We start from the raw sequence: 15,239 nt of genomic DNA, 5'->3' as shown, positions 1-15,239 counted from the left end.
AAATGATTTCACTCCTCTGTGGAGTGTAACAACAAAACAAAAACTGAAGGAACAAAACAGTGGCAGACTCACAGAACCCAGGAATGGACTAACAGTTACCAAAGGGAAAGAGAGTGGGGATTAAGGGGCATTATGATTATTAGCATGCATAACGTAGGGAAGCATAGCACAGGGAAGGCAGTATAGCACAGAGAAGACAAGTAGTAACTGTTGCATCTTACTATGCTGATGAGACAGTGACTGTAATGGGGTATGTGGTGGGGACTTGATAATGGGGGGAATCTAGTAACCACAATTTTGCTCATGTGATTGTATATTAATGATACCATAATAAAAATAAATAAAAAATAAAGTAGCAATATTCATCTAAATAAACTATGTGTGTCCCTCTATGTGTGGCCCCACTTGCTATGTCATTTCAGAGTCCTTTTCTCACCCTTCCAAGACTCTCATTTACTCTGTTTGCTAAACTCTAATCACCTGATGGCAAGACATTAGCCTTGGCAAAGAGCTAAGGAAACAAATGTCTTTTACAACTGAAATTGTGTTTATTTTCACAAAATTCTCCTTAGATATTAGAAAAATGAAGCCTCCAGCTGTAGACTATACTCATATTGCCATAGATGCTTGGCCTTGACATCTCATCATGGAGCCCAGCTTAATGAGGCCCCACACACACAGCCTTCAGTGTCTCCTTGTATACTCACTGCTCACTTTCAGCTCCCACACTGCCTTTCTGCCTCACTCACCGAATGAACCGCTCCAGCTGACGTCAGGAATGGGCCTCAGTTGCCAAATCCAAAGACTGCTGGGCTGCCTCCTGAAACACTGGGTGCTTTACTAGATAACCTTTCATTCTTCACATTTTCTGCTTCCGGGGCTTCTCCGTACTCTCCAGCATGGCCACATCCCCCGGCGTTTCCTTAGCAAGCTCTTATTTTCCTGCTTACTAACTCTGATGATTCTTAGTTTGTTTCCTGGGCCTGTGACTGCACCCACACTCTACTTGGGACTCAGTGCTGTACATGTGAAAGTCCCAGGCCTCTCCTAGGCCTGACTCAGACCTGTCCACCTGGATCCCCGTGGCAATTCCAACTCCAGTATTTACCATCACTCCTCTCTTGCTCCTCCTCCTGTATTTCTGAACCTCATACATGTATACAGCTGCCTAACCCAGTAACCCTGAAATGCTTCCTGATTCCTCTTCACTCACCCAGCACTGAGTCCTGCAGATCCCTGTGGAACGAAGCTCTTGCCTTCTGTCATCTTCATGGCTGCTGTGGTTTGAGCTTTTCTAGTCATAACCTGCTGGGTCATCTACACCGCCATGTTTCCATTCCACTATCACCAGTCCTCTGCTCCAGTGCAGACCTAAGCTCACAGTAGCACTTCTGGACCAGAATTTAGAAGTCTCTGGACATGGGGCTGGGAGCCTAGATTTGAACAAGGCCCTCCAGTGACTTCTGTGCCCATCAAACAACCAGCCAAAGGGTGCATTCCATGGTCTTCAGCAGGCATTCAGGGCTCTTCCAACTTATCCCCAGGGTGCCGGCCTCACCTTCTGCCACTCCTCTCCCTACCAGACCACTCCATCTCCTGCATGGGTGACCAAATTCCAGCCTGTTTTGTTCATGCTACTCTCTCCATCTCCTAGCTAATGCCCAATTTTGTAAGGCTATAGCAGAGAATACATTCTCTTGTCTAGATTCAGTTAGACTGCAGATTCTTACAGGGCCTAGTACAATACAGGACAGGTGTAAGTATACTGTGAAGTTCAAAGTGCTTACTGCCTCAGGGAACCTAGCTAGTTTACTTGAGCGTGGAACAATAAAAACTAAAAGACCAAATTAGTACTGAAATAGAGAATTCTGTGACAACTTTAGAGGTGAGCAGACAAACTCACTGACTACTCTAGGGCCACTAGATTTGGGGGAAGACATGTCATATGACCTAGAACTGCTGCTTTTTGTTTCAAAGTTAGGAAACATTAACCTTTTCCCCTCTAGCCCATCTCTTGAAGAAAATGATGAGTAACTGTACTTTGAAACACTATATGAAGTTGAATCTCTTCCAAATAAAAAGCAAAACATATTCATTCCATACCACTGCATTTTCTATATCCTCTCTCTCAAAATTTGAAAATCACTGATGAGAGATGTTACTGAAGTGTAAAATAATTGAATATTCTAATGAGAAGGAAAAAAGTTGAAAAGCACTGGTATTTAAAAAGTGGAAAATATAGAAAGTATGAAAAAAAGCAAACACAGATTTTTGTCGTATTTTTTAAAACCACAATGCCCAAAAGTGATCTGGTTATTTTTCTTAAAAAAGCATGTCCTCAGGGTAAGATTCCTCAAGGGAGGAACAACGTAAGACAGGCACAGTCTCAGGGGGGCCAGCAGGTGAGAAATTGGGGATCAACAGAGGTGAGGCTTAGAACCTCACACCCCTGTTTTGAGAGAAATCTTCTGCATCTGTGGATGTTTTGTTGCCCTTGTCTAGCGTGGATTAATACTTAGTCTATAGGCACAGACCTGATCATCTACATTTGCCCTCTTACAGCACTAAATTATGTTTTCTACCTTTATCTTGCATCTACCTACCATTTCAGCATTTTATTTAAAAAAAAAAAGTAAGGGAGAAATGTGGGATTCACATATAAATCAAGTATAAAAATCAAATGAATAATCATATCTGACTTGACTGTTTATAGTTCATGATGCGTGATCAAAACTGAAAGTTTCTGTGATATGACTGCCCTTGCACTGTTCACCATGTAAGAACTTATTCACTATGTAAGAACTAACTTGTTCACCATGTAAGAACTTGTTCGTTATGCTTCAGAAGATTGGAGACTGTTGAGAATTAGGCTTGGGGTTGATTAATGATTGTGCATTGAGTCCCCTATACAGAATTTTATTGTTGTTAACAACCATTTGATCAATAAATATGAGAGATGCCCTCTCAAAAAAAAAAAGAAGCATGTCCTCAAACCCAGTCCACCAGGGTATTAAGTTCCACAAAGACAAGGACTTGATTTTATTATATCCCTAGTACTTAGAATCATGCGCACCATGTAAGAATTCAAGTTATCTCATAGACTGACCTGAATTTTAGGATATCAAGTTTTTTTACCCATACCAAAACTCTCCTTCTAAAAAGCCAAACCAGTCATTTTTTATATATTAAAAATGATTTAAAGCAGCTTAGAAGACTATATTTAATAAAAGTTTTCAAGTTTTAAAAAGCAGGTTAGAAAAATAAAGTATAAATAAGTAGATGAAAAAAATTAGGTCAAACAAAAAATAAAGACAAGAAAAAATATAATTTTACTAGACGTGAAGTCAAATCTGTTAAACCACTGGGCTGTTTATATCTGGTTAGAACACCTAAGTATGCCATCTGAGACAAGTACACCAGCAGAGGACATATCATCAAAAGCGTTTCTATGATGTACTAGATGATCACTAATCTTCGAAAAGGCAGCATAAAAAAGATAAACCAGACAAAAATCCTAATTACTAAAACCTATTAACCAGTCAAGAGTATGACATTTAACAATACGTGTTATAGCCCTTGGCACTCATATTTAGGAATGCTGCTGCTTTTTTAAGTTATATGCTCTGAACTCTCAAACTGTACAAAAAACAGCATCTAACAGTAGCTGTCACAACTGTCACTTTTTTGCTACAGGCAGAAATATCAAAGCAGCAACTCATAGTTGAGGGACTTCCTGAGCACCTGAACCAACTAGCTGGGGGAGAAACTGCACTATGCAGGCCTGCTATGAAAATGAAGGGATGCCAAGGGAGGAAATGGGGAAGGGGAAAGGGAACAAACATTCCTTAAATAGACAATGTGCGCCAAATGTTAAGCTGTAGGATTTAAATGCATTATTCCATTTAATCCTCACAGGAACTCTGTTTCAACTGGTAAGGGATAATTCAATTGGATAACTTTTGTTATAAGCCTTACAGATCTTATCCTTTAAATTATGTGCATATTAATTGTGTAAAAGTTTTTTTTTAATGACTTAAAAACTGTGTTTTAAAAAAGAGCCCTGACAGGAACAACCTAAGACAGGCACAGTTGCAGGGGGGCCATCAGGTGAGAAATTGGGGATCAACAGAGGTGAGACTTAGAACCTCACCCCCCGTTTTGAGAGAAATCTTCTGCATCTGTGGATGTTTTGTTGCCCTTGTCTAGCTTGGATTAATACTTAGTCTATAGGCACAGACCTGATCATCTACATTTGCCCTCTTATAGCACTAAATTATGTTTTCTACCTTTATCTTGCATCTACCTACCACTTCAGCATTTTATTTAAAAAAATAATAATAATAAGGGAGAAATGTGGGATTCACATATAAATCAAGTATAAAAATCAAATGAATAATCATATCTGACTTGACTGTTTATAGTTCATGATGCGTGATCAAAACTGAAAGTTTCTGTGATATGACTGCCCTTGCACTGTTCACCATGTAAGAACTTACTCACCATGTAAGAACTTGTTCGTTATGCTTCAGAAGATTGGAGACTGTTGAGAATTAGGCTTGGGGTTGATTAATGATTGTGCACTGAGTCCCCTACACAGAATTTTATTGTTGTTAACAACCATTTGATCAATAAATATAAGAGATGCCCTCTCAAAAAATAAATAAATAAATAAAATGAAAAAATAAAATAAAATAAAATAAAAAATAAAAAAGAGCCCTGACCAAAGTACTGTAATATATCTGAGAGGAAACTGAGGGTCCCAAATAATTTACTCAGACTAGAAGATGGTAGAGCTGAAATTTAAAGTCATCCTAAGTCTAAGTTCTTCCATAAGAAATCACCTTCCCTAAAGCACATACCATTATTCTAAGAGCATCTTATAGATTAGGTCACCCAATTGAGATTGCTAAAGGAATCTGAATCCTCTGGAAGGGAAATCAACTCTAATTAGTGAAATTCCCATTTCATTGAGACGCCAGGTAGCACTTGTCCTGAGCTATTAGTATTTTGCAATTAACACTTCCACAAAAAGCTCTCTAGTCTTCTGCACTACATAGAGGATGAACTATTCCCATGTGGCAAAGTAATTTAGCAACAGATTTTCTATTTTCCCACATTTCCTGGAATTTAAAAGCACTCAAATTTGAACTATTATAGGAGTTTTGTTAATAAAGCATCCCTATATGGCCTGAATATCAGTCCTCATACTCAACATCCTGACTGACATTTCCATCTGGAGGTTTTTTGGCCCCTCAAATATGTCCAGAAGTGATCTGGTTATTTTTCTTAAAAAAGCATGTCCTCTTAACTTCCCATTTTGTTAACAAAACCACCATTCTTCTAAGTTAGCCAGGCTGGACACTGTATTTAGAGTTGGACTTGGAAGATGAAGATGAATCAATCAACAGTCAATGTTTGGAATATTGTCCCGTGAAATGTGTCAACACTCACTACCACCATACCAGATCCATTTAATAAGAACTGATACCTTACTTCTTCAACCATCTAGGAAAATGATACATATTCCATTTATTCAAGTTTTATATATTTCTAGCTTTACAGCTTTTTCATGTAGGTCTTATTCACTAACATTCATTCCTAATAACTTTTGTAGCTATTGCAAAGGGATAGTTTTTATTTTACTTGCTAATTGGTTACTGTTGGCATATAGAAAAAACTAGTAATTTCAGTATGTTCTCTTTGTAGCCAGTCATTTTTTGAATTACTAGTTAATATTTTCAGATGCTATATTTTCTGTGTAGACAATTATACCTGCAAAATATGAAAATGGTTTCTTGTTCCCACTATTTATGTAGCTCTTATTTCTCTATTTTATAAGGAATCTAGGGCCTCTGCAATTAATAATGAATAATAGTGGAAACAGCAGGCATCCTTGATATAATTCAAATACCTTTCTGAATCTAATTCAAATCCTTCAGGCTTTCTCAACTAAGTGACATGTTTCTGTAGGTTCCTCCCCTCTTCCTTGGATGATAACACTTCCCAAATCATTTTCCTGTGTAACCTCTTCCACATTAAATTCAGCCTATGCATTCATACTATGACTCTTATTTATGATAGTCCTCATAAAATAAAAACTTGAACAGCTTTCTATTGAAAACAGGTGAAGCTCTTTGGCCTTGCACTCATGGCCTTTCATTAACTCCATCCTACCATTCTAGCTTTACTAGATTCCCTATCACCCTCAGATACAGAATCCATTTATCATGTGCTATACGATCCAGGAGTCTACATGCTGTTAAATCAGAGGGTCACTGAAGAAAGGGCATGTATCTTATTCATTTTTGTATTTATTATAATACCTAATATAATAATTTGCTGACAAAATATTTTCTAAAAACAATCCACATCAAGTAACTGTTAGTGAATTCTCTGCAATAGGCAAATGAATAAATGTTTTGTTAATTTTATAACTAATAAGAGCTAAATAAATACTCACAGCAATAAGGTCATCTCTGGCTCTGAGAACTTTGAGCCTTGCTTGATTCATCAAATTGGACATCTGACTGCCAGAGGTAGGGAAAAATAGTATCAGTACAGCCTAGTAACAAGAACTGAAGAGAAATATACAGCTGCCTATGCATGTGCAAATACTTCTCTTTGTACATACCCCAAAGAGAACCCCACTAGGTAGTTTCTACCAACTTATTTTGCTTTTCAAAGACATGTATTTACTGAGTGCTTACCAAGTGGCAAGCACTTTCATATCTGCTATTGCAATTGTATCTTTCAGTAATCCTGTGGGGCTTCCATTTTCACAAATAAGGAAATAGAAATCAAGCAACTTGCCCAAGGTCAGGTAAGCATGACATGGTCCAGTCAAAACGTGAAGTAAGATCTGCCTGACTCCAAAGCACCTGCTCTGTCTCTAGTCCCACTGACTCTCTAAGAGTTCTTTAGCTTACTACTGTGATTGATTTATCTACTTACATTTTCTTCTGCTGCTCAATCTGCTTTTCTTTCTTCTCATAGTATTCCATAATCTTCAGTCTTTGGGTTTGCACGAGACGACCTTTCTCAATGTTGAACTCTTCTTCTGCCTATCAAGGAATTAATTATTATTAATTCATTACACCAGATTTTGAGTTTTATTTAAGCAGCTGGTGACCATGGGTACTTGCTTATAATCACCTTATTCCATGTATCTAAAACAGTATGACTTATCTTCAAAGATTACTTCTAGATTATTCAAGAGTAAAGGCCAGTAGTTTTCATCATAAATGATGAACCAGAAGACTAAAAATCTCATCAAGGATAACAGTACTCAGCAATAAAGAATAAAGTTACATGTGATATAATCAGAAGAGTCTGTACATGAAAAAAAATTATTATGTATTCTGAATTTAATCCATTTACTTATTAGAGGGCTAGTGAAAAGAACACTGAATTCGGAGTTTAGAAGATCTGGGTTACTGCCTAAAAAATATAGTCAAGTAATCTCGGTCTTAGTGTCTTCTCTCATAAAGCAAACATAAAAATAGTATTCCTTCCTTACAGGTCAAATAAGTAAGATAAATCTAACAGTCCTTCTAAAATTATAAATTACATAAATTTAAGTTACTAGTTTTATTAGTGCAACTTACTGAGCAGTTACTTTTTAAAAAGGTTATCTTAATACTGCATCAGATGGCCATAATTTAGAAGCAGTAATAAATTATGCTTTTGAAAAAATTAGCTGAACGTGTTAATTCAGATGTTCATTGTCTGGCACAGGCTTTTGAGCTTTCATGTTCTAAAATTATTGCCTAATAGGTTTTTTCTGTACCTATTATAGGAAATAAGTTCATGGTGGTACACAAGACAACTTTCAACAGGAATGCACTTATAAGCTAAAATAGGATTTCTGTATTTGTCCCAGAGTGAGATAAGGGAACTAATCATATAAAACTTAAGTGCTCCTATGATGATCAAAACAATGCTAAACAACACCCAACAACAGATACGCTAGTGGTAGGGAAAACAGTCTTCTTTCCTTAAACTGTAAGTTACTCAAATAGTTCAAAGTTTCAGAGAGTTTTACTCCTAGAGTACCTGGCACATGCAACTTTAAGGCTCTAAATAATAAACAGTAACACTGTGGTATAAATTAAAAGGACAGTGAAAATAAAATTGACTATATATTCTGGCCTATTATGATTATACCTAGTGAAAAGAATAATTTGATATACTGTGTATAAACAATATGCAACTGGAAATATCTATAAAATTTCTAAATGCTGATCAAGGGTCACCTTTGTGATGGACCAGGACTTTCATTTTATCTTATGCACTTCCCAACTTTTCTTTTTTGGCAACAGACACAAATTAATAAAATAGCAAACAAATACTATATCTCTTAAACAACTATCATAATTAGCCGTAGATGCTAAATGTATAAATTTTCTATTCTATTAATTCAGCCGTTACTTTTCTACTCCCCACCACAAAATTTCAGGGCACTTAGTAGTAATCGGAATTTTAAAAAGGAAAATTTATTTTTAATGTTAAAGATAAGAGATATTCTTATTAGTCCTATGTAATGCATTACTAAACAATTTCACTATTGCTGTTTTGCAAAGCAAAACAATATGAAACTTTGATAACTTCTTAAACCTAGAAAATGGAAACTCACCTTTGCATCTATTTCTTCTGCTTTCTCATTGGCTTCTTGTTCAATAAAAGCCATCATATGCTTAATCTGTAAGGAAAAAGATCTTTTTATTTTTTAATGTAACAAGAAAATAGATGTATTTTCTGATTCATTCAACAATCACTTACTGAATGCTATTATGTGCCAGGGACTGAGTACAGGATGAGATAATTTCTGTCCTCAAGTAAATGACAATCTGGGATTTGCTATAGCAAATGAACCAGATGCAATATTCAATAGCACAGGTAAATAGGACATTGCCCTACTCTCAGGGAACCCCTTTTCTCTTCTCCATCTCTAATAAAATGTATCAAAAAAACTATCTTTCGACTTTACCTCCTACTCTCAACACACTTCAATCTGACTTCTATCGCTTCCACTCCACTGAAATTACTGTCATAAATAAAACAACAACAATCTCTCAGATCTTAAACCTTGGCCTCATCTTACTTTGATCTTTCAGCATCTCTTGATATGCTGACCAACCCTCCCTTCTTGAATAGTCTTCCCTGTGCTCTGTGACTTCCTTGTTGTCCTTTTCATTCTCCTTTGGGGCCATGCTCCTCCTCTGCCTCCTCAAAAGCTCTTCTCTAGAGATCCTACTCACAGTGACCTAAACTCCACATGTTCAATAATGAACTGCTGCTACCCATTCTCACCCCTACCTCTCACTCTGATCTACCCTGAGGATTAGCACACTTTGCCTCTTCCATGCACCTCAATCCTCCCATCCAATCCATTACCAGTCCTACCAATTCTCTTTTAACAGCCCTTTCATTTTGTCTCATCTTTTCAATTTCAGTCTACACTATCATCTCAACTGAAATATTCCAACAGTTTCCAAATTTGTCTCCCTGCCCCAAGTCTTGTCCTCCCTCTAACTGATTCTACTGAAAACAAAAATCCCTTTAAAAGTGCTATCTCATCATGTATCTCAGTCCCCTTTTGTGATACAGTGGAAAGGTTTTAGAAGGTGCACAAGCTGGTCAATGCTCACCTTACCAGCAGTGCGGGGAATCACAACCTTCGCCACTCACCCACCACTCTGCCACTTAGTCACTTCTGCATACTAAACTTACAGTCAGCTTCTTAGCTCTTTGAGCTCACCACTCTCACTTCCAAGATTCAAACAGGCAGCTTCTTTCACTGGAACACTCTTTCCTCCACCCTCACCTAGCTAACTTTTCAGGCCTCGGCCTGCTCAGTCATCACCTCCTTTGGAAAGCCCTTCCTGAACCACTCTCCTTTCTGCCTCTGCACTTCCTCTACCTAAACACATATTCATAATTGCTAGCACACTTGTCCCTGTCCTCCACCAAATGATAAAGCTTGGTACTGGTTAAAGGGCTTTAGATCTCTGGCTACAATTGGTGAATAAAGTCCATCAAAGTTTTCTGAATGGGGCTTTGGGTGAATGATCCAATTTATACTCATAAATGAAGTGCTGTCTCTCCTGGCAGATGTAAAACATACCCAAGAGAATATACAAGGAACACAGCCAATCCAACTCACTGGTAGTTTCATTTCACAGGGTCTCTACCTGAAAGGAACCATGAATTTTTAACATTAGCAACCTAAGGTTGGTAAACCTCCAGGTTATTAGTTCATTTTGTTTATTAATTCTCCCACTTAAAGGTAAGCTCCATGAATACTGGGATCTTCCCTTTTACACCAGTATAACCCCAGAACATGGAACAACTGCCACCACTGCGGGTGCTCAATAAACATTTGTCAATGAGGAGAATCTGTTGGGAGTCTCAAGGCTTCTAAGGTCACCCCAGTACGTTCTGGAGCTTAACCACCTGGAAATAATTTCCAGCTTCTCCAAGTAACACAAAGGTATCATAAATCTAAGGTACCCACAGGTGTACAAAAGTTTTGTTTCACAATAATGTAAACATACTTAACATCACTGAACAGTAAATTTAAAAAATGGTTAAGATAGTAAGTTTTGTTGTTCTATACAAATTTTTTTTTAAATGAGCTAAGAATACAACTTCTGGCATCAAAGGAAAACACATAATATGGTTCTAGAAGATAAGATTTATTTTTTTACCAAAATTCTTAGGAGGTGCCCTACTCTTGAAGAGCCAAAATAATCATAATAATTAGAGCCTATTTTACAAATTAATATTTACAAATCTCAAGCCTTCAAAGATCTGGGGTACCCAATCTAGAGTTATAATGTAAAATCACTGTGACCCCCCCAGATTTATGTGTGTGTGTGTGTGTTCACAGTGAGGAATGGGATCTACACAAAGTTGAGTTTGAAGCCTCATTGAATTCAGTCTTGAATTTTAAAACTAGCTTAACCAAACACAGTAATCAGAACAGGTGTTTATAAATGCCACAAGACCCATTTGGCCTCTAGAGGTGGGCCCTAACAGAAACCTGCATTATCTCCCTTTATCACTCATGGTGGACCCACTGCTACCAGATTTAACTAGATCAGCACAGCCTAGAGCAAAATACACTAATTTCAACCCAGGTCAGAAAAGCCTGTTTACAATCAACACGATCATATTCTGTCTTAAGGAGCCTCAAGAGAAATAGTCATTCCCGTCAGGACTTTTAACACCACTCCTAAGAGAAACATCTGGCCTTTAAACAACACTTTTCTTCTTCCTTCTCACCCTCTGGGTTTTATGTTTTTTGGAGTCAAGAGTCCTTTGAAAATTTGATGAAATAAATGACCCTACTCCCCAAACCAAAAGAAGAAAATATATACAAATATTTTAGTACGATGGGAAAGAAGTCGGGGAATCATAATCTATGAGCACATACTATGCGCCTGGCAGTGGGCCTATTTACTGTGGAGAATACCAGGAACAAAAGCACTGCCCTCATGGCTCTTCACATACTGTGAGAAGGTACAGACACTGGGTTTCTTTACTCTTTCAACTTCACAGAAAGAAAAAATGGTTTCGGTCTATATTCCAAGGAAATACACTGCTTTACCGTTATATTTTTCCTGGGGAGGTCTGTCTTAAATATATAACAAGGTGGGGGTGGGGGAAGGATGGGGGAAGAAGAGACTAGTACTGTAGTTGTGCCTACTAGAGTACGTGGAGGGCACTCTATTCCACTGCATCAAGTGTTCCTATAGTAAAAATCAGAAGCAGCAGGTATGAACTTTCAAAAAACCCCACTGTTTTGTAAGAATATTTTAAGATTTCATAAACTTCTCCAGAGATTCTATTTTTTTAACCCTATTTCCCCTTTGCGATTGGCATAAGAACCACTGAAATGAAGACACACACCACTCTTCTTACTGCATATTAGGGTAAGAACGAAATCCAAGACATTTTCAAGGAAATGGAAACATCCAAGGAAAAAACATTTTATTGCTCATCCAAGAAGATTCATAAGCCAGTGAGTGAGCTTTAGTCAGAGAATTTTCCTAGTACTTAAACAAGAAATAGACTTAGTTCTCTTAACTACCAGAAGACTAAATTGCAGCCTTAAGCTTCCTTATCTGGAGAGCCCACTGGCCACATGACCACTAAATTCAAGTACACTGGTTTCAGAGTATCTACTGCAGGACAAACGGCGACCACTTCTATTATTCATAGGTCTATCAACACTACTATATTCTTCTCAGAGACTTTCACATTATAACATTCCTAACTATTATAAACTTGAAGGATATATATACATATTAAAAAGCTAGAGCTTCCCGGGACGGATTATACACCTGCAAAAATGACGTAGGTTGAAGACTTCCAAAACAGATTTTCCCATAAACCTTGGCTCCTGCTTTGTGCTAAACACAGAGGCGCTGGGACTCAGAAACGAAAAGGAATGCTACGTCATTACTGACCCAGACCGACACGCGGGCACTGACGTGCGGACCGGCGGACACCGGCCGCTCGATCGGCCTCAGGGGGGAGACCCCATTGCGATGAGAGCCGCGGCGCGTGAGGGAAACAGCTCCGGGACTGCGCTGGAGCAGATCTCCCCGCCCAGCGCTCTTCTCCTGCGCCGTGAACCCCTCCCTCGGGGTTAAAATAAAGGGAAAAGGACGTTTCCAATCCTTTTCAACTCCGGTCCAGCCGGCAGGGCGAACACGGGAAAGGCAGGCGCAGCCGGGGGAGCCCAGGGGCGGCCTTCGCGGAGGCGGCGCAGCAGAGCAGGTCGGGGGCCGTGGCCGCGGACACTCCCCGGGGCCGGCTACAGCCCCCACCCCGGGCCTCACCTGCTTCTGCACGTCAGCATCGCTGAGGGCCATGGCGAAAGCGCCGCTGAGCCGGTGGGTAGACGGTGAAAGACCCAAAGAAGCGCTAGGAAGGAACGGAAAAGGGCCGCGACAGGTGCGTCTTCCTTAGCTTTATACCCCGCTTCCGGTTCCTGCCGTGACTTAACCGCCCTGAGTCCTCAGCCAGTGGAAAGCCCGCTGTCCAGGAAGTCCCGCCCCGCTTCGGGGGGCGTGCGCGGGCGGCCCTACCCCGCCCTTTCCACTGTGGCGCGTGACTCGCGAGCTGTTTCCGACGGCGCGCTCCTCACTTAGGCTGCGGTCGTACGAGTTCAGGCGTCAGGAACTGAGCTGCGTGGGTGTCTCCAACCCTAGGCCCTTGCGGTTTTTTAAGTTTAAATGTTTTATTTATACCAAAAACAGGATTTGTAATTTTACTTTCCTGGCCTCTGGAAGCAAACTCATCACTATATTATTTGTTACTAGATTTTATTTTTAGAATAGTTTTCATTTACAGAAAAACCAAATGATAGAGCAGAGTTCTCATACACCTTTCTCCCCCTCAAACGCAGTTCATTATTAACATCTTACATTAGTATGGTACATTTGTTATAATTATTCAGTGATATATTGACCAAATCCGGAATTCATATGTATTTCCCTACTTTAAACCTAATGCCCCGTTTCACTGCCAGGTCCCATCCAGGATACTTCATTTCATTTAGTGGTCATGTCTCCTGGTTAGGTATGTTACAGGATGCATCTGTTTTGGAATTTCTCTCATGATTAGTCTGGAGTTATGGATTTTGGTAGGAAGACTGTAACTCTAGGGGGAAGATCCCAGGACAAAATACCTTTGAAACCGAAATCAGTCAAAGGGAGAAATAAAGTCCCAGACACCCATTTATTGCTTACAAGCAGTCCTCCCGTGTCTCTCTCCACCCCGCTGCTGCGTCAGAGCAAGATCACCCAACCTCCCCAGTTCAGATAATCCCTTGCTTGCCCTCGTAATTATCTATTGCTACATGGAGATAGCTACTTCTCTCCTCCCCTTGGAAACACCTACTGGTAGGGAGATGAACTAAAGCCAGGTGAGAGATTCTGGAAATGTTAATTTTACCCACAAAGACCACAGAAGTAAAGTGCAATTTCACTACATCATATTGTTAGGCCGGAGAGTAGTTATGAGCGGGGTGAAAGAGAGTAAGACCAGTAAAACCCACTAGAAGGGTCTCAAAGAGTTAACCAGTTAAAAATAGCTCAGAAGGCCAGAAGCAACTTGACCTAGAATTTTGAATACTCCCTAAATAAAGAAAAGTATCTTAGCATAGTCTATGTTTTCACTGTGTCAATTAGAACATATAATTCTAAGATTTACTTTAGCACCTGCTAAATGGCCCAGCTTATTCAGGAAGAATTCTATCTTAAAGCTAATATTTCATTTTTATCGAACAGACAGTGGCTCAGCCCACCTTGGAGGCAGGGCAGACAGTATTGATTGACATGCTTCCAGACAGAAGCTGATATCCTGGAAAGGAATCAAAGCAATGTATTTCTTGTGTTAAGTTAAAAAAAAAGAAAATGTCTTTTAACAAAGACAAACATTCTGAGACAATTTGGCCAGTCCACACCTGGCCCTTTTTCCCATTTCTGAAAATCTTCAACTGCCTATAAAACCCCAGCCCTAAACCTTGAGCGCTCCTCTCTCTGAGGTCACCCACACCTTCTAAGAGCATAACTTTAATAAAACTCTTTCCCAACATTTCAGTGCACTCCTCTTTCTGAGGCTGCCCGCACTTTCTAAGCGTGTAGCCTTAAAATTTTATCTCAACCTTTGAGCACCTCTCTTCTATGAGGTAGCTCACACTCTCCTTTGTCCAAGTGTGCACTTCCTCCCTTTAAATAAAGCTTAAACCTTTTAGGGCACCTCTCCTCTCTGAAGTCATTCGCACTTTTTCTCTCTTAAAGTAACTTTAAATAAAACTTTTACTCTGCTTCATTACTGTGTCTCTGCCGTTCAATTTATCGCAGCGGGGACAAGAACCGAGGAAAATACACAGCGCTGCCCCAACAATATCAAGGGTTCATGTCAGCTACATCACCTCGCTGAAGTAGCGTTTGTCAGGTTTCTCCACTGTAAAGTTACTCTTTTTCCGTCCTTTCTATACTTACTCTTTGGGAGGAGTTATGTTCAGTTGCCTTAGGCTGAAGTATTGTGGGTAAAATTGCAATATTTCCAGAATATCTCTCCTGGCCTTAGGGCATCTCCATATCAATAGGTGTTCCAAGGGGTGGAGAGAAGTCCATCTCCATATCAATAGGTAATTCCAAGGCGAGCTTGTGCATATCCGGACCAGAGAGGTTGGGTAGGGTCCATTCTTCTGCAGAAGAGTCTTG

General features: G+C 39.4%; 1 protein-coding gene across 1 annotated transcript in view; it reads right to left on the bottom strand.

The window, feature by feature from the left end:
* The window catches only part of ATP6V1E1 (ATPase H+ transporting V1 subunit E1), a 33,197-nt gene extending 20,197 nt beyond the window's left edge, over positions 1-13,000 (bottom strand). Inside the window, exons 1-4 of the mRNA XM_036932450.2 lie at positions 12,846-13,000; positions 8,633-8,698; positions 6,952-7,061; positions 6,461-6,527 (exon numbers count right to left, since the gene is read on the bottom strand). Coding sequence (XP_036788345.2) covers positions 6,461-6,527; positions 6,952-7,061; positions 8,633-8,698; positions 12,846-12,878 — 276 coding nt within the window. The 5' untranslated portion in view covers positions 12,879-13,000. The remainder of the gene's footprint in view (positions 1-6,460; positions 6,528-6,951; positions 7,062-8,632; positions 8,699-12,845) is intronic.
* Between the last annotated feature and the right edge of the window lie 2,239 nt (positions 13,001-15,239).

This window comes from Manis pentadactyla, chromosome 14 (genome assembly GCF_030020395.1).
Source record: "Manis pentadactyla isolate mManPen7 chromosome 14, mManPen7.hap1, whole genome shotgun sequence".
In the NCBI taxonomy this organism is placed as follows: Eukaryota; Metazoa; Chordata; class Mammalia; order Pholidota; family Manidae; genus Manis; species Manis pentadactyla.
The sequence above is the reverse complement of the archived record's forward strand: the minus strand, read 5'-3'. Positions and strand labels throughout refer to the sequence as shown.